Here is a 25,144-nt window from a genome sequence, read left to right on the forward strand (position 1 = left end):
TCTGTGTTCTCTTTATTTAATCCTCCTGTTCTTCCTTTCATCCTTCATTCTGTGGATCTGACTGACAGTCTTGGAGGTGATCAATGGGGGTAGGAGTTGCTTGATTTTAAAACATACCTCATTTATATGAACAGTTGATTACCACTGACCCTACCAATTCTATGTCATGGTTTATTAAGATTAGCACTTGAAGGGTTGATGTTTCAGTGACTGGTGGACAAAGGTATTGTGTATGAACTGAGTGTGTGTATATATGTATGTGTATATATATATACATATATACATACATAATTAACTTGCATTGTAAAATGTAAGTTTTTGAATTGTCTTCATTATAGGTAACTTTACTTTTTTTTTTTTTAACCATTAATGTTCTGAGGGACATGGAATTGGACACAACATAACTGATATACAGTATAATTTGGTGCTTATTTGTCCTTTTTTACACATGTACAAGTGTGTATTAATACATGTGTGAATTGGAAATGTTTTTTTTGCATATCCCTACTCTTCCTGAGACACCCTCAGAGAGTAGGGTCACGGCCAGGGAGATGCTAGGGGACAGGCGGAGAGGTGTCTTGAATGTCACCTCCAGAGGAATTTGTTTTCCTTTCCTACCCCAGCAGGGTGAGTCTAACCTCTTCTCTTATGAAAAAAAGATTGCAGTCAGAGTGCCATGTAACTGCAGTACACTGTTGTATAAATAGTTAAAGTGCAGTATAACTGCAGTATGCAGCAAATACTGTGTACAACATTTACTGCAGTAATTTTGCAGTGTAACTGCAAATATAGTGCAGTATAACCAGTTATTCTGCAATAACTGTCCAGAATACCACAGTCGACTGCACTTTTACTGCCGTTCCTAAACGGCAACCTTTTTTTGTTAAGGGTTGGGGAAGTGGCTAGTGAGGCTTTGGAGATACAGCAAAGAAGCATAGAGTCCACTGCTGTGCTACAGTTTCACCTACAGTTTCACCTGTAGCACACACTTACTCAATGCTGCCTAAAGTTCTGCATCATTTGTTGCATAATGGAAATGAGTTAGAAGAAATGTCTTTGCCAAGTGATATCACTAAATGGCCAATAAATGGATCCCACTGAATAAATACATGTTTTTTTTTCTTCTCCACAGTCCAAGTGTCCTTTGCAGTCAACTACAAAGGGAATTATTCAAGACTTAAATCAGAGTCTTACATTTAGTCTGTCCTGGGACACCATTGAAAGTCTGTGCCAAGAAGTCCTCATTAGATAGCTTATTGATAGGGCCTTGTCAGTGAAGGGATTGCATCACCATGACGCTGACAGGTCAGAATTCCAGTTATATTGAGTCATGTATGGTTACATACAATACTGCCAGAACCAGTAACTCCATAAACTTCTCTACCTTTATTTTTTAAAGCATGCAAGCAGATAAGTTGGTTACAGTACCCGGCTCTCTCTGTGAGATGAGTAAAGTGGTGGAGCTGACAGATTTACTGGCCTGAGTTTAGACTCCTTATGGAAATAGAGAGTTGGGACTCAGCGGAGGGCTGACGTGCTTTTCTCGACCACCGTGCATTATATCGACCACACCGCATGGTCACATGACATGGCGACAGAGTCACTTCCTGAGGTAGCTGCCTACAAAGACGTTTTACTTACCGAAATGAAGGTCATGAATCATACCAACCTCATGAGATAAGGGAATATTTATTGTACTTCCCAAATGGCACCCTATTCCCTACATAGTGCACAACTTTATGGGCTCTGGTCAACAGTAGTCTACTATATACACTACCTTTCAAACGTTTGGGGTCACTTAGAAATGTCCTTGTTTTTGAAAGAAAGCACATTTTTTGTCTGTAAAAATAACATAAAATTGATCAGAAATACAGTGTAGACATTGTTAATGTTGTAAATGACTATTGTAGCTGGAAACGGCAGATTTTTTATGGGTTTTCTACATAGGCGTACAGAGGCCCATTATCAGCAACCATCACTCCTGTGTTCCAATGGCACGTTGTGTTAGCTAATCCAAGTTTATCATTTTAAAAGGCTAATTGATCATTAGAAAACCCTTTTTCAATTATGTTAGCACAGCTGAAAACTGTTTCTGATTAAAGAAGCAATAAAACTGTCCGCCTTTGGACTAGTTTAGTATCTGGAGCATCAGCATTTGTGGGTTCAATTACAGGCTCAAAATGGCCAGAAACAAAGCACTTTCTTCAGAAACTTGTCAGTCTATTATTGTTCTGAGAATTTAAGGTTATTCCATGTGAGAAATTGCCAAGAAACTGAAGATCTCGTACAACGCTGTGTATTACTCCCTTCACAGAATAGCTCAAACTGGCTCTAACCAGAATAGAAAGAGGAGTGGGAGGCCCCGGTGCACAACTGAGCAAGAGGACAAGTACATTAGTGTCTAGTTTGAGAAACAAACGCCTCACAAGTCCTCAACTGGCAGCTTCATTAAATAGTACCCGCAAAACACCAGTCTCAACGTCAACAGTGAAGTGGCGATTCCGGGATGCTGAGGAGTGATGGTTGCTGATAATGGGCCTCTGTACGCCTATGTAGATATTCCATAAAGAATCAGCAGTTTCCAGCTACAATAGTCATTTACAACATTAACTATGTCTACAGTCTATTTCTGATCAATTTGATGTTATTTTAATGGACAAAAAAACAAAACAAAAAAACAAAGACATTTCTAACTGACCCCAAACTTTTGAACGGTAGTGTAAGTAGTAGTAGGGTACAATTTGGGACATAATCTAAAACTCCTGAGCTTTTACATTTATGATGTTATAAGATCCTGATTGAGAGAATGGTATTTCATCAATGTATTTGAAGATCATTAAGAGACTCATAACCTTTATTTAGATTCTTGCAACTTGCTAAGGTTTTATTTCACCTTGAAGGTGTTTAGAACCATTCATAGGCAGAGTTTGGTGTAAGAGCAGGGTGAGAGGTAATTCACATCAGAGGCAGTTCAGGGTTGGGTGGAGAATGAACTGACCTCTGGGCTCACCTCTGAAGGTGATGGAGAGAAACAATAAGAGTCGCTGACATTACAGCTATAATGCCTGTCAAGTGTACAGGTCCCCTCGGGATCGCCATGGAAACTGGTTGCTGAGTAATTGAGAGTATTTGAAGAGAGGCTTTATAGTTTGGATTATTGCTCTGATTCCTTTTTTTGTACGATTTAAAATGTATTTTTCAAACAATACAGTCGTGGCCAAAAGTTTTGAGAATGACACAAATATTAATTTCCACAAAGTTCGCTGCCTCAGTGTCTTTAGATAGTTTTGTCAGATATTACTATGGAATATTGAAGTATAATTACAAGCATTTCATAAGTGTCAAAGGCTTTTTTTGACAATTACATGAAGTTGATGCAAAGAGTCAATATTTGCAGTGTTGACCCTTCTTTTTCAAGACCTCTGCAATCCGCCCTGGCATGCTGTCAATTAACTTCTGGGCCACATCCTGACTGATGGCAGCCCATTCTTGCATAATCAATGCTTGGAGTTTGTCAGAATTTGTGAGTTTTTGTTTGTCCACCTGCCTCTTGAGGATTGACCACACGTTTTCAATGGGATTAAGGTCTGGGGAGTTTCCTGGCCATGGACCCAAAATATCGATGTTTTGTTCCCTGAGCCACTTAGTTATCACTTTTGTCTTATGGCAAGGTGCTCCATCATGCTGGAAAAGGCATTGTTCGTCACCAAACTGTTTCTGGATGGTTGGGAGAAGTTGCTCTCGGAGGATGTGTTGGTACCATTCTTTATTCATGGCTGTGTTCTTAGGCAAAATTGTGAGTGAGCTCACTCCCTTGGCTGAGAAGCAACCCCACACATGAATGGTCTCAGAATGCATTACTGTTGGAATGACACAGGACTGATGGTAGCGCTCACCTTGTCTTCTCCGGACAAGCTTTTTTCCGGATGCCCCAAACAATCGGAAAGGGGATTCATCAGAAAAAAGGACTACCCCAGCCCTCAGCAGTCCAATCCCTGTACCTTTTGCAGAATATCAGTCTGTCCCTGATGTTTTACCTGGAGAGAAGTGGCTTCTTTGCTGCCCTTGACACCAGGCCATCCTCCAAAAGTCTTCGCCTCACTGTGCGTGCAGATGCACTCACACCTGCCTGCTGCCATTCCTGAGCAAGCTCTGTACTGGTGGTGCCCCTATCCCGCAGCTGAATCAACTTTAGGAGATGGTCCTGGCGCTTGCTGGACTTTCTTGGGTGCCCTGAAGCCTTCTTCACAACAATTAACCGCTCTCCTTGAAGTTTTTGATGATCTGATAAATGGTTGATTTAGGTGCAATCTTACTGGCAGCAATATCCTTGCCTGTGAAGCCCTTTTTGTGCAAAGTAATGATGACAGTACGTGTTTCCTTGCAGGTAACCATGGTTGACAGAGGAAGAACAATGATTCCAAGCACCACCCTCCTTTTGAAGCTTCCAGTCTGTTATTAGAACTCAATCAACATGACAGAATGATCTCCAGCTTTGTCCTCGTCAATACTCACACCTGTGTTAACGAGAGAATCACTGACATGATGTCAGCTGGTCCTTTTGTGGCAGTGCTGAAATGCAGTGGACATTTTTGGGGGGATTCAGATCATTTGCAAGGCAATTAATTGCAATTCATCTGATCACTCTTCGTAACATTCTGGAGTATATGCAAATTGATATCATACAAACTGAGGCAGCAGACTTTGTGAAAATTAATATTTGTGTCATTCTCAAAACTTTTGGCCACGATTGTACAAAACATACACGTACAAAAGACAACATACAGACGAACACAAACATCAACAACGTCACACCTGCCCAGACCCACCTTTTCTCACCCCTATCTCCAGTGCCTGCACTCCTCCCCACCACGTCCTCAATTGCGTTCATCTCCATCGCCCACGGTCTTTCAATATTTAGATATTGAAGCATATGATTTGTCCATTGTCTTAACGATGGAGGATTGGTTGATTTCAAGTTAAGTATACGTTTTTTTCAAGGTAATTGACAGGAAGAGTATCGTCCAAACCATCGGGTATCTCACTGCACCCTCATATGACATGTCTTGAAATATGTAGACAGACTGATTAGAAGTACATTTACATTGTAATACTTCTGACAGCCAACTTTCTAACTTCGCCCATAAGTTTTGCACTTTATAGCATTTCCAGAATGCATGGATTATTGAGTCATTGTACCAAGAATTGGTCTTCTTAAATCTTGGTTCTAATCGTTTCTATTGTTTTCAAAGAGCTTGTCAGTTGGATTATTGCTCTGATTCCAATGTAGCAGATGGAGATCTGTGCCCAGTTCCACTGTGGAATGTATCTTATGTGGTGCAGCAAATACTCTGCATCATTCCAAATGTGAATTGTGACCAGATTTATTTAGCTGAAACTCTGCATATGTTTTCTATGAATATGATGTGGAATAGCCCCCCTCCCCCTCCAGCTCCAAGGAGGTCATGAATGATGAGATTCCAACTAAGGTGTGTTTGTGTGCGTGCGTCCATGTCAAAATCAAATCAAACTTTATTTGCCACATGCGCCGAATACAACAAGTGTAGACTTTATGTGCTTGTGCATATACGTGCGCAGCTCTGTGTGTTTGTGTGTGTGCGGCTATCTGTGCGTGTGTGAGAGAGAGAGAGATAGAGTGTCGTCACCTGTCGTCACTATGAATCAGAGCTGGGGCGGTAGCTAGCCCCCTTCCTCAGTCTCCTCGTCAGCCAGTCAGCTCTCTCGCTCAGTAGCAGTGCACACAGCCAGTCTACAGCATCCCTACCAGCCTGCTTCTTACATTCACACACTCTCCATTCAGCTCCCTCATCAACACACCGAGATAGCAGAACGACCAGCAGCTTACTCACTAAGCCAGAGCTAAGAGGAACAGAGAGCGAGAGACAAATAAGGGATATACATACATAAGAGAAGATGAGGATGCCTGTGCCCACGCAGCACCCCCTGTACCTCCTCCTGCTTCTGCTGAGTGCCGGGGGTAGGGGTCTCTCCTCCCCCCTTGATCTGGAGCCCCCTGCTCCGGAGGCGGCTGCCCCGGCTGAGGCTGACCCCACCCAGGCCACTCCCCTGCCTGACCCCTGCGAGGGACGGCCCTGTCTCAACGGAGGCGCCTGCTCGGCCCAGCCCTCCGACCCGGAGACAGAGGACACTCTGCCCAACACCTGGGCTTACAGCTGCACCTGCACCTCCGACTTCACCGGACACAACTGTGAGGTGAGCCCCACCCACCTGTCTGTCCTGTCTGTCTGTCTGTCTGTCTGTCTGTCTGTCTGTCTGTGTCTGTCTGTCTGTCTGTCTGTCTGATATTATCCTGCTGGGTTCTATTACATTTAGAATGTTGATACCGATATAACATAATGTGCATCTCTCTTTCTCTCTTCTCCCTTGGAGATGGTTTTTAATGGGAGCATGTGATGTGAGCGAGACATGAAGAGGAGTGCTGTGTTGCTGTGGCAACAGGAGTGGAGAGGAGTAGCGAAGTAGGATACGGGAGTGCGTATGATAGGAAACAGAGATGGATCAGCAGTACTGTAAGGCACAGATGTTTATGGCGGTTCACACCAACCAAGTCTCACAGGCTGAACAGGAGTATCATGTCGTACTACCAGCTAATATTGAGTTGTTCATAGCTAGAGGCAAGTGGTTCATCAGCCTGAGAACTGACGGTGTCAATGAAATACATTGAAATACAATCTTCAGTGTATTTGTGTGTGTGTGTGTGTGTGTGTGTGTGTGTGTGTGTGTGTGTGTGTGTGTGTGTGTTTGGGGGGGCTTTACTATCCTTGTGGGGACCAGAAGTCATTACAAGGATAGTAAAACAAGGACAATTCGGACAAGTGGGGACATTTCACTGTTACACACAAGGAGAAAAGCTATTTTAGGCTTAGGGGTTAAATTTAGGGTTAGGATTAGGGGTTTGGGGTTAGGATTAAGGTTATTTTAAGGCTTAGGTTTAGGGTTAGGGGTTAAGGAAAATAGGATTTTGAATGGGAATCAATTGTTTGGTCCCCACAAGGATAGTAAAACAAACATGTGTGTCTTAGGGTTGTGTGTGTGTGTGGCTACCGTGAATAAGCACTGGTGTGAGCAGAGTAGAACTTGCCTACAACTATTGGCATTCATCAGGCCATTGATTCTATTATAGAGAACTGTTATCAATGAATGTGCTCTCCTACGGTTGGATATGGCTGTTATTCATTAATCATGACCTATTTATATGAACCCATGGCATTTTGACCCTCAGTGAATTTTGTGACAATTTCTAACGATTCCTTACATCAGCAAGAAAATAACTTTACCAGTTATCCAAACAACTTTACCAGTGATAGAGGTGAAGCACTTGAATAACTGACGCGTGTGATGACACATGTCTAAGCGAATGACCTGAATGGGTGGGATTGTTTCCTAAGGAAAAGGCCAATGTCCTTGCTTCACATACCACTGGTCATAATGACCTCAATAGCAGAATGTGTTTCGCATTTCAATCTTACCTAACCCAGTTCTTTGTAGGATACCTCAAGGGGATTCAGAGTTGACTCAACTATTCACTGCATGTAGCGAATACTGCTTGTTGTTATGAGGTAGATAGCAATAGGATTCAGTCTGTAAGGCCCCTGTCTGATTTATTCTGGTGTAAGAGAGTGCATCCACAAACAGCAGCCAGCGTCATTGTATCTCATAACCAAACTACCAAGGTGACTCTTTGCTGAGAACGTTGACAGCTACAAACCCACAGGTGGCAGGTAGGCCTCCCACAGTCACAGCCTGGTCACAGGCCAATCTACCTGAAGAAAAGGGGCAGTGTGTGGAGGTGAGTGCGCTGTCTGACTGGCTGTGTAAGTTGAACCAATGGGGATTGAACCCAGGTTTCCCATTTGCCAAACCAATGTCTTAACTATTACGCCGAGAGGACGTCTTCAAGGTCCGAGGATGACATTTGGGGTCTCAGGCAAGGCTACCTCTTCAACAGCATGATTCCAAATGACTTCTACTACATTCAGGATAGACTTTGCACCACCACCAGCAGTGACAGAACAGCAGCGGACTTCTTAATGGAACATTCAGCCAGGGACCTTATCACCGTCTCCTTGGCTGGCCTTGTTTCCTTCTCCTGGAATAGAAATGGTGAGGGCAGCAGCTGTTTGGTACTGTCGCAACCACTCCGCTCCTCCGCACCACAGGTCCGCCACTGCCAGCCTATGAGAGAAACTCTTTGGGGAGTAATTGATTATTCTCTCCCTATCCCACTCACCCACTCTTTCTCCATGGCAACTGGAGCAGCAGTCAATAGGGATTTGGTAAACGACCTGGTTTGTCGGACGGACAGCGGGACACCCTGGCTGTTTGCATCCTTCCTCCGTGCGTCACACTCGCACCACAGATGGAGCTCGGAAGTGGAGGAAGAGAGCGAGAGAGAGAGTGAATGAGAGAGGATGAGGATGGAGATGGAGAATTAAAAATGTGAGATGGAAAGAGAGAGATCGATTGAGAGAGAGAGAGAGAAAGCGAGAGGGGGAGATGGAGAAAGACGGATGGGAGATAGAGAGAGAACGAGAAAGCAATTGACAGTAAGAACTGTGAGGGAATCAGTCAAACATCCTATCCTAAAGGAATCGTCCAATTTGTCAAATGAGCTCAAGAGTTTAGGAGACTAAATGTTTCCGTGCTGGAGAGTAGGAGGAGAGGAAAGTGAGATTTGACCTCGGAGAGTGTGCCATTGTTCGATGGTGTTAGAGTCAGTTAACCATCATGTCTCATCCTGAGCTGGTTCAGATGGGAGCTGAGAGAAACCAGGAACATACTGAATCAGTGACATGCCTGGTTATCTAATCTAATGTGGGGCGGCAGGTAGCCTAGTGGTTAGAGCGTTGGACTAGTAACCGAAAGGTTGCAAGATCAAGTCCCGAGCTGACAGGTAAAAATATGTCGTTCTGCCCCTGAACAAGGCAGTTAACCCACTGTTCCTAGGATGTCATTGAAAAAAAGAATTTGTTTTAAACTGACTTGCCTAGTTAAATCAAAAATATAATCTAATTAAACAAGTACCATTTTCACAAATCAAGCACAGAGGAGCTGTGCTGGGCTGGCCAGGATATGCTGGAACCGTGCCGTAAAGGACAATGTGAAAAGAAGATATCCAAGCCAGCACAGTACTGTTCAGGACTGCCATATAGTGTGAATCAAGCGTAGTTGTTTGTTTACCTGAACCTCTACCCATTCTAGTCTGTACCTATAGCTATTAGCTGGTCCTATATGGTGTGTTCCTGAGATTTCTCCTGCTTGTGTATCTGTAAGTTATTCGCCCATGATTCTCCAGGGCCCAGGCTTATTCCTTATTGAAAGACTGGTTGTGCTCTGCAATAAGTATGTGTGTCAGTGTCAGGGAATCTGTAGAGTGTATCACCTCTTAAAGACAAGCCCACAATGAGCTCTTATTGGATTGTTCAGCCTTTCAGCATTATGAGACGGTGAATAGTGGATTGTTGAGCTGGGTTCACTTAATCTCATTGCTCCAGCATTTTGTGTTTACCATTACAAAGTATACCTCTCTATGAGCATTTTGTGTTTACCATTACAAAGTATACCTCTCTATGAGCATTTTGTGTTTACCATTACAAAGTATACCTCTCTATGAGGTCACTCACTTCCAATGATTCCTAGCGAGGATTTTCTGGAGATTGTGTGGAGGTTTATCATAATGGGTTTTCATTGTGGTGGAATGGAAACTGTTTGAGCTGTTTTAAGTGACAGGTGGCTCTATGTATTCAGAACCACTAGTTACGGGAGCTGCGCATCACAGCTTTGAAGGAAAAATATTTTTCTGAATCTCGAGGTTGAGAGCAGTTTGTACACCCCTAAACTCTTAGGAAAAAATGGTTCCAAAAGGGATTTTCGGCTGTCCCCATAGGAGAAAACGTTTTCGGTTCCTTTACTCTGTGGAAAGGGTTTTGCATGAAAACAAAAAAAGGGTTCTACCTGGAACCAAAAGGGTTCTACATTGAACCAAAAAGGTTTGTGTGTGTGTGTGTGTGTGTGTGTGTGGGGGGGGGGGGGGGGGGGTCGCTGAGTCCCCCTCAGTACCCTCTGCTATGCACAGACCAGGGCCCTGCAGAATACTAACATGTGATATGCTAGGAGAAGGGACTGGCCCATAGTGAGTGGTGAGTGGTGGTGGTGATCTGCTTGTGTCTCTCAGAGTCTCTGGGTTGCTGCAGAGCTACAGCTTTTGTTCCAGCGTTTCAGTGCCATCCAGTTAAGGCTAGCTCAAGGCACAACGCCACACAGCCCTTTAGTCTCAGTCTGAGCTGCTTTCATATCCCCTGCTTGTTAGGGGAGCAGAAAGATAGAGGCCACAAGGAATATGGTAATACCCACACAGCTTTTTATCCGAACACTGCAGAGGGAGTACTCATTACAGTATTTACATGATCGTTACAACACCATAGAGAGACTGTGGCACAGGGAGTTTACGGTGGTCTTTATCATCAGATCATAATGTTTGGATTAGAATGAATATTGTTTAATTCCATTGCTGATAAGGCAGATAAGACTGCTTCCAGTCTGAGAGAGAATCAGCAGGTTGAACAGGAGATGGTCATGTTTACTCTCTCCTCCTAATGGTCAACTGTGGTTTGTATGTGTGTGTGTGTTTCTGTGTGAGTACATGTGTGTGTGTGTTTATTTGTGTGTGTGTGTGTGTGTGTGTGTGTGTGTGTGTGTGTGTGTGTGTGTGTGTGTGTGTGTGTGTGTGTGTGTGTGTGTGTGTGTGTGTGTGTGTGTGTGTGTGTGTGTGTGTGTGCATTTGTGTGTGTGTGTTTTTTTAATGTTGTCTGGTCTGTCTGTGTGTGTGTGCGTGTGTGTGTGTATGCTTGTGTTTGTGTGTGTGTTTATTTGTGGTTGTGTGTATGTGTGTGTGCTTGTGTTTGTGTGTGTGTTTATTTGTGGTTGTGTGTTTGTGTGTGTATATGTGTGTGTGCTTGTGTGTAAAGGTTGGATGTGTGGAGAGTGCAAACAGTCTCTAAAGGTGTCAGTTCTGCTGGCACCTAGCCGAAGTCGGTTAAGCGAACCGAACAAGTGTGCTTATTCCCTTAAAAGACCGCTTGGAAAAGCAGAAAAAGCGACAATAGTACTCTTTGTCCATTCTGAGACGCCATAGCCAGTATAGACTTCCTCAAAATAGTCAGAATGAATCTAAGATAATTAAAGAAATCTGTCATTCATTTTGACGTTTTTGCCAAGGAGATCTTAGTCGCACAATTTTAATCTAACTAAGGTGTTTGGTGCAGTATTTCTCAATGAAAAAATGTGCATCATCTCTCATTGAATCACAACAAAGACTTTATTGAATAATCTCTACTGTTGACCAATCACTGACAAAGGGCGTAGACTTCGGCTACTGACTTCAGCTACTGACTTCGGCTTGCCTGTAGAAAAAGATGTGTATGCCCGAAACCCTTACCGAAGTCCAAAACAAATAAAAACGTCACACAATGTCGTCATAATATATGCACAAACTCTTCCAAACTGTTTCGGTTGGGAAGCATGCGGACACTTTAGGGGGCTGAGCATGCATCTGTGGGGGGCCCCTCACCACTTGGGGTCTGCCCGTCAGGAAGTCCAGGATCTCGTTGTTGAGGGAGGGGTACAGACCCAGGGCCCTGAGCTTAATGATGGTATTCCTCTTGTCTAGGATACTACAGAGTGCAGCGAAATTGCGATTGTGTTGTCCGTCGAACTCTTTGGGCGGTATGCAAATTGCAGTGGGTCCAGTGTATTAGGTAAGGTTGATGTATATAGTCGTAGTATCGCCCCTTAACATTAGCAGCAGGGAGCATAAGTCCTACTGTCTGCAAGGCAGACTGACAGTTCTGGACTGAAACATCTCATTCTGCAGCCCTGCAGCACTGCAGACCATCTCACCCTGTCACTCACCCATTTGTCTTACAAGAAATAGAACAGCAACATGGACTATTCTAGACTACAGCACCCCTTGGGTATTCTACTCTCGTTGTCTCGTTCTTTAAGTTTTCTTCCTTTAATTTCTCCCTCTTGCCTTCTTTATCTGAGTTGTATCTCACTCTGAAGTATTGTATCCCCTCTTTTTTTCACTTGTTTAGTTTGGCATATAGAAGCTCCTATTTTAGTGAGTCATTTTCTATATACATCCTAGTAGCCTAGCGTATGGTTAGAACAGAAGAATTGTTATGTTATTAATGCTGGTTTCGAAGAACCCGAAAATATACAATATCATCAATGCAGTATCTGCCACCGAATACGATGAATGACCTTTTTTAACCGTCACCAATCATCAATAATCTCATATTCAGGGTGATGTCCTCTAGATGTGATGTTTCCCATATTTCTCTGAAGAAGAGAGCACTCACTCGGCCAAATGCCTTGCTCATTTCCACATCACACATCACCTTCCCTTTTGATCTTGATCTTTGATCTTGTGGCTGAGAGAGGTCTATGCATATGGATAGGGTGAATATGGCCAACATGGCCTTCATTGTCAACCTTAATAGGCTCTGTGGTGTTGAGCTACAATAAGCCGAATCCAACCTGGCAACCTCACAACCCATCCCAATATGACCTGGTTGCCAGACTCTATGACAAACGTTAGGGGAGTTGGCTAAAAGCTCCAGCTGATCTGGAACTCAGACACCACCCTATCCTTTCTGATCTCATCCTCTATTGGTGCTGTTGTCAGGTCAATGTCAGTTCGGGTGAGGGATGGAGGAGGACTGAAGAGAAGATTACTCTTTTGTCTGTTGTCATAGGACACAGACATTTGTCTTTTTGCTCTGTCCTAGATTGAGAAAGGCTCTTTTGCCAGTGTGTTTATGTTTCTGCTGTTTGTCTGTCATAAGTCCTATTTATATCCTCTACGGCCCTAGGCTTTGCGTCACAAGGCTGGGGGTAAAACGCATACTGCTCTTACTCAGCAAGTATCCACCCTCCATCCACCATGGTCATTAGTATACATGCCACCTATTAATCAGCAGTCATATAGTGGTTACTTGTGTGTGTGTGTGTGTGTGTGTGTGTGTGTGTGTGTGTGTGTGTGTGTGTGTGTGTGTGTGTGTGTGTGTGTGTGTGTGTGTGTGTGTGTGTGTGTGTGTGTGTGTGTGTGTGTATGTTTGGAGGATAAGGATGGAGATGTGGAAAGACTGATACCACCAGCGAGTGTGTGTCTTCATCATCTCTACTTTTGCCCTTCGTTCTTCCAGGAGAGGGTGTCTCTTAGCAACAGTGCAGCCAAATCCGCCTGCCGTCTCCACTGAGTTATAGTTTACACACACAGACACATAGACGGGCATCCAGACACACATACTGATCTAAGCCACAGACACAGTTTATCAGCATAACAGCATTTAATGAGGCGGTGTGGGATGATACCCAGTATGTTCTGTGTATTGGAGTAGTCCTGAACAGCTTGCTGGGTCTCTGAGACACTAAACGGGGGCTTAATCTAAAGGAGGCCTGTTGTTTTACCTCAGATAGCATGACTCCATCTGCACTGTCAGACGATGACAGAGGCCCCCTGAGGAGACAGACAGACAGAGAGGCAGGCACGCAGACACAGACTATATATATGCTATTTAGCAGACGCTTTAATCCAAAGTGACTTACAGTCGTGTGTGCATAAATTTTACATATGGGTGGCCCGGGGAATTGAACCTACAATCCTGACATTGCTAATGCCATGCGTTACCAACCGAACCACACAGGACCACAAGGGCAAGCGGGCAGACAGATACCCTATAACAAGTGGAACGGCATTGTTGTTCATTTGAAGTTATTTTTCTGATTGGTATGATCCAAAATTACACTTTGGTTCGTTTAACATATTTTCGATTAAATTTGTCTAGAATCAAATAACGAATTTGACAGATGAACGTAATCTCTCTCAGAATAGTTGGAGGAGTGGCATATTGTTTGTTATTTTTGTCCACCAGTGACAGTGAATGTCATTCCAGGCAATTTGTTCTGTATTTTTTTTATTTTGTATGATTATATGTTCCCTGCCAGCACTGAATCTTAAATGATATCTGAGTAAGTACTGTGATACTAAAGAACCGGGGAAGTTTTCCATTGTTGGGATAGTCACCATTTGGTTACAATTCTGTAACCAGTTAATATGAAAGTCTTATGTAAAGAAAGTGCAGTCATTACTTCATGTTATGGAACACACTTAATATCTTGATTTACAGGAAATGTGTTTAATTGCTTGTAACCCAACTAAAGATATGTGGATAGATCACTTCCAAAGTGACACATCTACTTAGGTTGTGTGTATATAAATTCTGGACAAAACATTATGAACACCTGCTCTTTTCATGACATAGACTGACCAGGTGAATCCAGGTGAAAGCTATGATCCCTTATTGATGTCACTTGTTAAATCCACTTCAATCAGTGTAGATGAAGGGGAGGAGACAGGTTAAAGAATCATTTTTAAGCCTGAGACAAATGAGACATGGATTGTGTATGTGTGCCATTCAGAGGGTGAATGGGCAAGACAAAATATTGTCTTGCCCATTCAAGGGGTATGGTACTAGGTGCCAGAGAACTGCAATGCTGCTGGGTTTTTTCACGCTCAACAGTTTCCTGTGTGTATCAAGAATGGTCCACCACCCAAAGGACATCCAGCCAACTTCACACTGTGGGAAGCATTGGAGTCAACATGTGTGTGTGCAATGTTTTGTACACTCAGTTATGTCCCAAACGGCAGTCTATTCCCTTTATTGTGTGCACTACTTTTGGCCAGAGCCCTATGGTCCTTGGTCAAAAGTAGTGCACTATATAGGGACTAGGGTGCCATTTGAAATGTATCCCGTCTCTAACTCAGCAACCTTGCACAGGCCACAAACTCCCCTTCCACTCTCCTCTGTAAAGTAAATGAAGCATAGAAATGGCTTGAGGATGTTGGAAACCAAGCTAAGATAATCAGATAATATAATCAGAGCCGCCTGCAGATCAATGTGAGCTCCCACCTGGTTTTAGCTTTGTACCAGGACTGGGAGAGGTAGTTGGCATTGAATCATACAGTATATTTGGTTTTAACATTAACAAAAATGCAGGCAGTCAGACAGAGACAGAGAGAGAGAGAGAGAAGTAGAGAGACAGACAGACAGACAGAGCCCCTAAGACAGACAAGAATACAGACAGGCAGAGCCCCTAAGACTGACAGGAATAGGAAGAGAAGTGTCTGTGTTCCCCTCCCAGTGGGTGTGTTGTTAGCCCAGGGCGCTAACCAGAGTGATTAGATAGCATTAGCAGCTGGGTCTCTGTGCTGACTGGGGAGGGGGGCTGAGGAGGCTTGGGGAGGGTACGGGATCTCTGTCTGAGTCCAGCGTCCCCTGCTGTAGAGGAAGCCATCACTTTACATCAATGACGTATATAAAATGTAAAACATATATAAACCCTGTATACATACGGTATATATATTGCTTTACATACAGTGCCTTGCAAAAGTATTCATCCCCTTGGCGTTTTTCCTATTTTGTTGCATTACAACCTGTAATTTAAATGGATTTGTATTTGTATTTCATGTAATGGACATACACAAAATAGTCCAAATTGGTGAAGTGAAATGAAAAAAATTACTTTTTTCAAATAAAAAAATAAATAAAATACCTGAAAAGTGGTGTGTGCATGTGTATTCACCCCCTTTGCTATGAAGCCCCTAAATAAGATCTGGTGCAACCAATTACCTTCAGAAGTCACATTATTAGTTAAATAAAGTCCACCTGTGTGCAATCTAAGTGTCACATGATCTGTCACATGATCTCAGTATATATACACCTGTTCTGAAATGCCCCAGAGTGCAACACCACTAAGCAAGGGGCACCACCAAGCAAGCTGCACCATGAAGACCAAGGAGCTCTCCAAACAGGTCAGGGACAAAGTTGTGGAGAAGTACAGATCAGGGTTGGGTTATAAAAAAATATCTGAAACTTTGAACATCCCACAGAGCACCATTAAATCCATTATTAAAAAATGTGAAGAATGGCACCACAACAAACCTGCCAAGAGAGGGCCGCCCACCAAAACTCACGGACCAGGCAAGAAGGGCATTAATCAGAGAGGGAACAAAGAGACCAAAGATAACCCTGAAGGAGCTGCAAAGCTCCACAGCGGAGATTGGAGTATCTTTCCATAGGACCACATTAAGCCGTACACTCCACAGAGCTGGGCTTTACGGAAGAGTGGCCAGAAAAAAGCCATTGCTTAAAGAAAAAAATAAGCAAACACGTTTGGTGTTGGCCAAAAGGCATGTGGGAGACTCCCCAAACATATGGAAAAAGGTACTCTGGTCAGATGAGACTAAAATGGAGGTTTTTGGCAATCAAGGAAAACGCTATGTCTGGCGCAAACCCAACATCTCTCATCACCCCGAGAACACCATCCGTGGTGGCAGCATCATGCTGTGGGGATGTTTTTCATCGGCAGGGACTGGGAAACTGGTCAGAATTGAAGGAATGATGGATGGAGCTGAATACAGGGGAATTCTTGAGGGAAACCTGTTTCAGTCTTCCAGACTTGAGACTGGGACGGAGGTTCACCTTCCAGCAGGACAATGATCCTAAGCATACTGCTAAAGCAACACTTGAGTGGTTTAAGGGGAAACATTTAAATGTATTGGAATGGCCTAGTCAAAGCCCAGACCTCAATCCAATTGAGAATCTGTGGTATGACTTAAAGATTGCTGTACACCAGTGGAACCCATCCAACTTGAAGGAGCTGGAGCAGTTTTGCCTAGAAAGAATGGGCAAAAATCCCAGTGGCTAGATGTGCCAAGCTTATAGAGACATAACCGAAGAGACTTGCAGCTGTAATTGCTGCGAAAGGTGGATCTACAAAGTATTGACTTTGGGGGGGTGAATAGTTATGCACGCTCAAGTTTTCAGTTTCCTTGTACATTCATCTCTAGGAGACAGAACGCGTCTCCTTCCTGAGCGGTATGATGGCTGCGTGTTCCAATGGTGTTTATACTTGTGTACTGTTGCTTGTACAGATGAACGTGGTACCTTCAGGCATTTGGAAATTGCTCCCAAGGATGAACCAGACTTGTGGAGGTCTACATTTTTCTGAGGTCTTGGCTGATTTCTTTTGATTTTCCCATGATGTCAAGCAAAGAGGCACTGAGTTTGAAGGTATCCCTTGAAATACATCCACAGGTACACCTCCAATTGACTCAAATTATGTCAATTAGCCTATCAGAAGCTTCTAAAGCCATGAAATAATTTTCTGGAATTTTCCAAGCTGTTTAAAGGCACAGCAATTTAGTGTATGTAAACTTCTGACTCACTGGAATTGTGATACAGTGAATTATAAGTGAAATAATCTGTCTGTAAACAATTGCTGGAAAAATGACTTGTGTAGATGTCCTAAACGACTTGCCAAAACTATAGTTTGTTAACAGCTTCTACACCCCCCCCCCCTTTGTTTTTACACTGCTGCTCGCTGTTTATTATCTACGCATAGTCACTTTCCAAATGACCTCGACTAACCTGTACCCCCACACATTGACTCGGGACCGTTACCCCCTGTATAGAGCCTCGTTATTGTTATGTACATTGTTGTGTTACTTTTTGATTGATTAGATTTTTTAAACTTTCGTTTATTTCGTCAATATTTTATTAACTCTATTTCTTGGACTGCATTGTTGGTTAAGTGCTTGTAAGTAAGGTAAGGTCTACACCTGTTGTATTCGGCTCATGTGACAAATACAATTTGATTTGATTTGAAAACTTGGGTAGCTTCATGTGGTGAAGGCATGCGAATGGCCATTGGACAGGAAATAGGCCCCACTACTATCTCTATTGACTGATCTTTCATCCTTTCCCATTGTCCTAGCTCCCTCAATATCTAACCGCTGCGTTCTTCTTACTGTAAGGGCTGCAAAGAAAAGAGAAACAATCATAATTTGCAGCACAAATTTGTTTTGACACAGGGAACCGGTTCTATGTTTCCATGCCATCAAGCTGAGGCTTAACAGGGCTCTTTAGGAGTCTTTTTACTGGCTGTCAGGCAGCAGGGAAGCGTAGGTATGTAGGTCAGTGAACAGGCACCTCATATATCAATCACCATGGTGCATGAAATAGATCTTCACTCAGGCCAGCTGTGGTTGGCTCTCCTCCATGTAGCAGAGGAGCTCTGGGAGGGAGTGACTGGGCATGACTGTGTGTTGACTGTGTGTGGATGCTACATACTGATTAACTGTAATGAACAGGATACTGTTCCCATTCAGCACTTTGAAGTCCTTTTGTTCAAATACACACACACACACACACACACACACACACACACACACACACACACACACACACACACACACACACACACACACACACACACACACACACACACACACACACACACACACACACACACACACACACACACACACACACACACACACACACACACACACACACACACACACACACACACACACACACACACACACAGTCTTGTACAGCTAACATTGTGGCGACACACAATTCAGTCCCATTCAAAATCCTATTTTCCCTAAACCCTAACTCATACGCTTACCCTGATCCTAACCTTACCCCAAAAACCTAACCTTTACCCTAACTCTAAACCTAACCCTAGCTCCTAAACCTAAAACTAACCCAGCTCCTAACCCTAAAACAGCCAGGTAATTACCTGTGACGTCACGGCGCTATGCAATCCCCTGAGAAACACGTCAGCCTCCTCCGCCTGGTATAAATAGATCACTGCTGACAGCCCACCCCTAAACTGCTCCTCTCCTATCTCTCTTCCTCTGCTCTCTCCCTCACACCCTCGCTTTCCCTTTGTCTCTCTCTTACACTGTTACCTTTCTCTCTCTCAATTCAATTCAAGGACTTTATTGGCATGGAAATATATGTTAACATTGCCAAAGCAAGTGAAATAGATAATAAACAAAAGTGAAATAAATAATAGGAATGAACAGTAAACACTCTCTCTATACTCTCTCTCGTTCTCTCTCTGTACTTTCACTTGCTGTCTACCTCTTTCATCCTCTCCAGTCTCTCTTTCCCCTCATTCTCCTCTCCAATCTCTTTCTCCTCTTCCGTCTCTCCTCTCTTTCATCCTCTCCCGTCTCTCTTTCTGATCTTTCATCCTCTCCCGTCTCTCTTTCTCCTCTCCCGTCTCTCTTTCTCCTCTTTCATCCTCTTCCGTCTCTCCTTCTCTCTTTCATCCTCTCCCGTCTCTCTTTCTCCTCTTTCTCCTCTTTCATCCTCTCCCGTCTCTCTTTCCCCTCTTTCATCCTCTCCCGTCTCTCTTTCTCCTCTTTCATCCTCTCCCGTCTCTCTTTCTCCTCTCCCGTCTCTCTTTCTCCTCTCCCGTCTCTCTTTCTCCTCTTTCATCCTCTCCCGTCTCTCTTTCTCCTCTTTCATCCTCTCCCGTCTCTCTTTCTCCTCTTTCATCCCCTCCCGTCTCTCTTTCATCCTCTCCCGTCTCTCTTTCTCCTCTCCCGTCTCTCTTTCATCGTCTCCCGTCTCTCTTTTTCCTCTTTCATCCTCTCCTGTCTCTCTTTCTCTCTTTCTTTCTTGCATGACCTTGCTCCCTTTCTCTCTCCTTCCCCATAGTTATACATCTTGATCCTCTCTGTTGTCTGGTAATATACATGTGGGTTGATTTGGAGGGATTGTGGCCTAATTTGTGGTGATCTATTGGAGGAGTAAGGGATCCTTACATAAGAATGTTTTACAGCATATGTGTGTTATTTTTAACGGGGGTTGATTTATCATGCTCATGTCTTTTGGGTTGTGATGATGAAACTCTAGAGCATGACAAATGAGGAAAGAGGGGAAGAGATAAAGTGAGGGGGGAAAAGAGGAGGGAAGAAGGGAGACAGGACACAAGGGCTGGTATTGATACAACAAGACAGGTGTGAGTTTCCCCCTGTGTTTGAAGGTGTTTGTGTGATTTCCATGGATCAGATTTTTAAGCGCGTCCTTTGATGCCACAGACCAGGGGGCTCTGGGGGAAGTGAGTGTGTGAGGGTGGGCCAACGCTTTCATGTGCAGAAATTACATTGATGGAACCTACAATCTATCTGGAATATTAAAGCTGATCTACCTCACCTGAAGTTTTTCCTAATCGGGTCAAGTGGCCGGGACAAACTCCTGGCCCTATGAATATTCAATATCCCCCCACCCAGATTGGGTCTGATGCAGCAGCCTTACAGTGTGTTAGTTGGTCGTTGTCATCTCTCTGGGTGGGTTCTCCTTAGGATTTGAGATTCTATTTTGGAATGTTATTTTCTACTTGATCTCACCCAAGTTCTCATAGTATCTGACAGGTGTCAGTCTCTGTCAATCACCCAGACAAAGACAGACTCTGATGGAGTCTGAAATGATCATGCTTTGATCGCAGACTAAAGGAAGTCGACAGGAATCTTTGCCACAAAGACTTGTTTCTCTGTTAATATTAACTCTGTCTATGTAAAGTGGAGCGGTTGTACATTACAATGACGATTGCTTTCACTAGAGAATGTATGTCTGAGATTCAGATGGGACATGATGTTGGCTGTGTCATGAAAGACATGAAAATGGACTTGAGGTTCGGTCAATAGATCTTTGGTCTAGGCCTTCATCAGACCTTCATGACCCAAAGAGCACCAATGTTCAGGCTGATTGTGTGCGTGCGTGTGTGCCTGCGTGCATCATTAGTGGTATACTGACCTGCCGTATTTTACATCTATGCATCCTTCTGCTCCTTAAGAGTTAGTGTCCATCGGAGACAAGACCCAGGTCTGTCGGTAGTGAGTGGTTTAACACTCCCTCCTCTGTCTTCCACTTGACGTCTCTAATAAATCACATCTCCAGTCCTGTCTGGTCTGGATTCTGGAACACTGAATCTAATAGAAGCAGCTGCTTGACCTCCAACTGGAATGTTCTGGAACGTTCTCCCAATGTTCTCTCAATGTTCCCTTCCAAAGTTCTCTATCACATTTGAGAACGTGTGACTAATGTGGTTCGAATCCAGGTCTCCTGCATGCCCACAAGAATGCTTTAGCCTGCTAAACCAAAGCCTAGGCCAAAAAACTCATTCTACAGGGGAGATTCTGTTGAATTGCATGATGGAAAACACTGAGGCTAACATACTGTACCCTATGAGGAAAGACATGTTGTTCTTCTGGTGTCCTATATATAGCTGTTGTGCACAGTAGTCTGTAGCCTGTACTGTAGCATGTGCTATAGCCTATACTCTAGTCTGTACTGTAGCCTGTACTGTAGCCTGCAGCCTGTACTGTAGCCTATGCTGTAGTCTGTTCTCTAGCCTATACCGTAGCCTATACTGTAGCCTATTTGGCTTTTTTACCTGCGTCATGAGAACACCATCCAGAAAGCTTCTTTGTCCCCATTGTGCTATGATTGCTTATGCTCCATCCCTTACAGTTTATTATTTTCCCTCTATATTTAATGGAATCCTGTTCATTCTCGGGGTCTCTATCCCAAATCAAATCAAATTGTATTTGTCACATGCGCCTAATACAACAGGTGTAGACCTTACAGTGAAATGCTTACTTACAAGCCCTTAACCAACAATGCAGTTTTAAGAAAATACCTAAAAAAAGTAATAGATAAAAGTAACAAATAATTAAAGAGCAGCAGTAAAATTACAATAGCGAGGCTATATACAGGGGGTACCGGTACAGAGTCAATGTGCGGGGGCACCGGTGTTGAGGTAATTTATTTATTTATTTTATTTCACCTTTATTTAAACAGGTAGGCAAGTTGAGAACAAGTTCTCATTTACAATTGCGACCTGGCAAAGATAAAGCAAAGCAGTTCGACACATACAACAACACAGAGTTACACATGGAGTAAAACAAACATACAGTCAATAATACAGTAGAAAACTAAGTCTATATACAATGTGAGCAAATGAGGTGAGAAGGGAGGTAAAGGCAAAAAAAGGCCATGGTGGCGAGGTAAATACAATATAGCAAGTAAAACATTGGAATGGTTGATTTGCAGTGGAAGAATGTGCAAAGTAGAAATAGAAATAATGGGGTGCAAAGGAGCAAAATAAATAAATAAATAAATAAATACAGTAGGGAAAGAGGTAGTTGTTTGGGCTCAATTATAGATGGGCTATGTACAGGTGCAGTAATCTGTGAGCTGCTCTGACAGCTGGTGCTTAAAGCTAGTAAGGGAGATAAGTGTTTCCAGTTTCAGAGATTTTTGTAGTTCGTTCCAGTTATTGGCAGCAGAGAACTGGAAGGAGAGGCGGCCAAAGCAGGAATTAGGCTTTGGGGGTGACCAGAGAGATATACCTGCTGGAGCGCGTGCTACAGGTGGGTGCTGCTATGGTGACCAGCGAGCTGAGATAAGGGGGGAGTTTACCTAGCAGGGTCTTGTAGATGACCTGGAGCCAGTGGGTTTGGCAACGAGTATGAAGCGAGGGCCAGCCAACGAGAGCGTACAGGTCACAGTGGTGGGTAGTATATGGGGCTTTGGTGACAAAACGGATGACACTGTGATAGACTGCATCCAATTTATTGAGTAGAGTATTGGAGGCTATTTTGTAAATGACATCGCCGAAGTCGAGGATCGGTAGGATGGTCAGTTTTAGGAGGGTATGTTTGGCAGCATGAGTGAAGGATGCTTTGTTGCGAAATAGGAAGCCAATTCAAGATTTGACTTTGGATTGGAGATGTTTGATGTGAGTCTGGAAGGAGAGTTTACAGTCTAACCAGACACCTATGTATTTGTAGTTGTCCACATATTCTAAGTCAGAACCGTCCAGAGTAGTGATGCTGGACGGGCGGGCAGGTGCAGGCAGCGATCGGTTGAAAAGCATGCATTTAGTTTTACTTGTATTTAAGAGCAGTTGGAGGCCACGGAAGGAGAGTTGTATGGCATTGAAGCTCATCTGGAGGGTTGTTAACTTTACGGGATCATTTTCCTAAACAACCACTGAATTGCAGAGCGCCAAATTCAAAAATAACACAAAAAATATTTATAATCATGCAATCACAAGTGAAATATACCAAAACACAGCTTAGTTTGTTGTTAATCCACCTATCGTGTCAGATTTTGAAAATATGCTTTACAGCGAAAGCAATCCAAGCGTTTGTGAGTGTCTCAATCAATGCTAGAACAGTTAGCCTTAAATTAGCTTGGTCACGAAAGTCAGAAAAGCAATAAAATGAATCGCTTACCTTTGATAATCTTTGGATGTTTGTACTCAAGAGACTCCCAGTTACACAATAAATGTTATTTTTGTTCGATAACTATTAGTTTTATAACAAAAAAACGCCATTTGGGTTGCGCGTTATGTTCAGTAAACCACAGCCTCGTTCCGTTCCTGAAAGGCAGTCGAAAATTCCAAAAAAGTATCCGTAACATAGAAACGTAGAAACATAACGTAGAAACATGTCAAACTTTTTTTGTAATCAATCCTCAGGTTGTTTTTAACATACATAATTGATAATATTTCAACCGGACGGTAACCTATTCAATAAAAGAGAGAAAGAAAATGTCGAGCTACCCCTCTCGCGCGCAGGAACTAATCAAAGGACACCTGACTCGTTTTGAAATATCTCGCTCATTTTTCAAAATAAAAGCCTGAAACTATGTCTAAAGCCTGGTCATAGCCTGAGGACGCCATTGGAAAAGGAATCTGGTTGATACCCCTTTAAATGGAAGAGGGGCAGAAAATAAAACAGGGATAAAAAATAAATAAATGCACTTCCGGGTTGGATTTCCTCAGGTTTTCGCCTGCAAAATCAGTTTTGTTATACTCACAGACAATATTTTTGACAGTTTTGGAAACTTTGGAGTGTTTTCTATCCTAATCTGTAAATTATATGCATATTCTACGATCTGGGCCTGAGAAATAGTCAGTTTACCTTGGGAACGTTATTTAAAAATTAAAAAAAATCTGGCCCCTGGCGTCAAGAAGTTAACACAGTGTCCAAAGAAGGGCCAGAAATATACAGAATGGTGTCATCTGCATAGAGGTGGATCAGAGACTCATCAGTAGCAGGAGCGACATCATTGATGTATACAGAGAAGAGAGTCGGCCCAAGAATTGAACCCTGTGGCACCCCCATAGAGACTGCCAGAGGCCCGGACAACAGGCCCTCCGATTTGACATACTGAACTCTATCAGAGAAGTAGTTGGTGAACCAGGCGATGCAATCATTTGAGAAACCATGGCTGTTGAGTCTGCCAATAAGAATGTTGTGATTGACAGAGTCGAAAGCCTTAGCCAGGTCAATGAATACGGCTGCACAGTATTGTTTCTTATCGATGGCGGTTAAGATATTGTTTAGGACCTTGAACATGGCTGAGGTGCACCCATGACCAGCACTGAAACCAGGTTGCATAGCGGAGAAGGTGCGGTGGGATTCGAAATGGTCGGTGATCTGTTTGTTGACTTGGCTTTCGAAGACCTTAGAAAGGCAGGATAGGATAGATATAGGTCTGTAGCAGTTTGGGTCAAGAGTGTGTCCCCCTTTGAAGAGGGGGATGACCGCAGCTGCTTTCCAATCTTTGGGAATCTCAGACGACATGAAAGAGAGGTTGAACAGGCTAGTAATAGGGGTTGCAACAATTTCGGCAGATCATTTTAGAAAGAAAGGGTCCAGATTGTCTAGCCCGGCTGATTTGTAGGGGTCCAGATTTTGCAGCACTTTCAGAACATCAGCTGACTGGATTTGGGAGAAGGAGAAATGGGGAAGGCTTGGGTGGAAAGCATGGCCAGCCGTAGAAAAATGCTTATTGAAATTCTCAATTATAGTGGATTTATCGGTGGTGACAGAGTTTCCTATCTTCAGTGCAGTGGGCAGCTGGGAGGAGGTGCTCTTATTCTCCATGGACTTTACAGTGTCCCAGAACTTTTTTGAGTTTGTGTTGCAGGAAGCAAATTTCTGCTTGAAAAAGCTAGCCTTGGCTTTTCTAACTGCCTGTGTATATTGGTTTCTAACTTCCCTGGAAAAAAAAATATCACGGGGGCTGTTCGATGCTAATGCAGAACGCCACAGGATGTTTTTGTGTTGGTTAAGGGCAGTCAGGTCTGGAGAGAACCAAGGGCTATATCTGTTCCTGGTTCTAAATTTCTTGAATGGGGCATGCTTATTTAAGATGGTGAG

The 25,144-nt window shown here is 43.4% G+C and overlaps 1 protein-coding gene across 2 annotated transcripts in view; it reads left to right on the forward strand.

The window, feature by feature from the left end:
* The first annotated feature begins 5,721 nt into the window (after window positions 1-5,721).
* Window positions 5,722-25,144, forward strand: part of LOC139548561 (delta and Notch-like epidermal growth factor-related receptor) — a 74,148-nt gene continuing 54,725 nt past the window's right edge. For both annotated transcript variants that reach the window (XR_011669716.1, XM_071358289.1), the window contains exon 1: window positions 5,722-6,234. Coding sequence is in view for 1 of the 2 variants with exons in the window: in XM_071358289.1 (XP_071214390.1) it covers window positions 5,935-6,234 (300 nt within the window). In the remaining variant the exon portion in view is untranslated. The remainder of the gene's footprint in view (window positions 6,235-25,144) is intronic.

This window comes from Salvelinus alpinus, chromosome 21 (assembly GCF_045679555.1).
Source record: "Salvelinus alpinus chromosome 21, SLU_Salpinus.1, whole genome shotgun sequence".
NCBI classification, from domain to species: domain Eukaryota; kingdom Metazoa; phylum Chordata; class Actinopteri; order Salmoniformes; family Salmonidae; genus Salvelinus; species Salvelinus alpinus.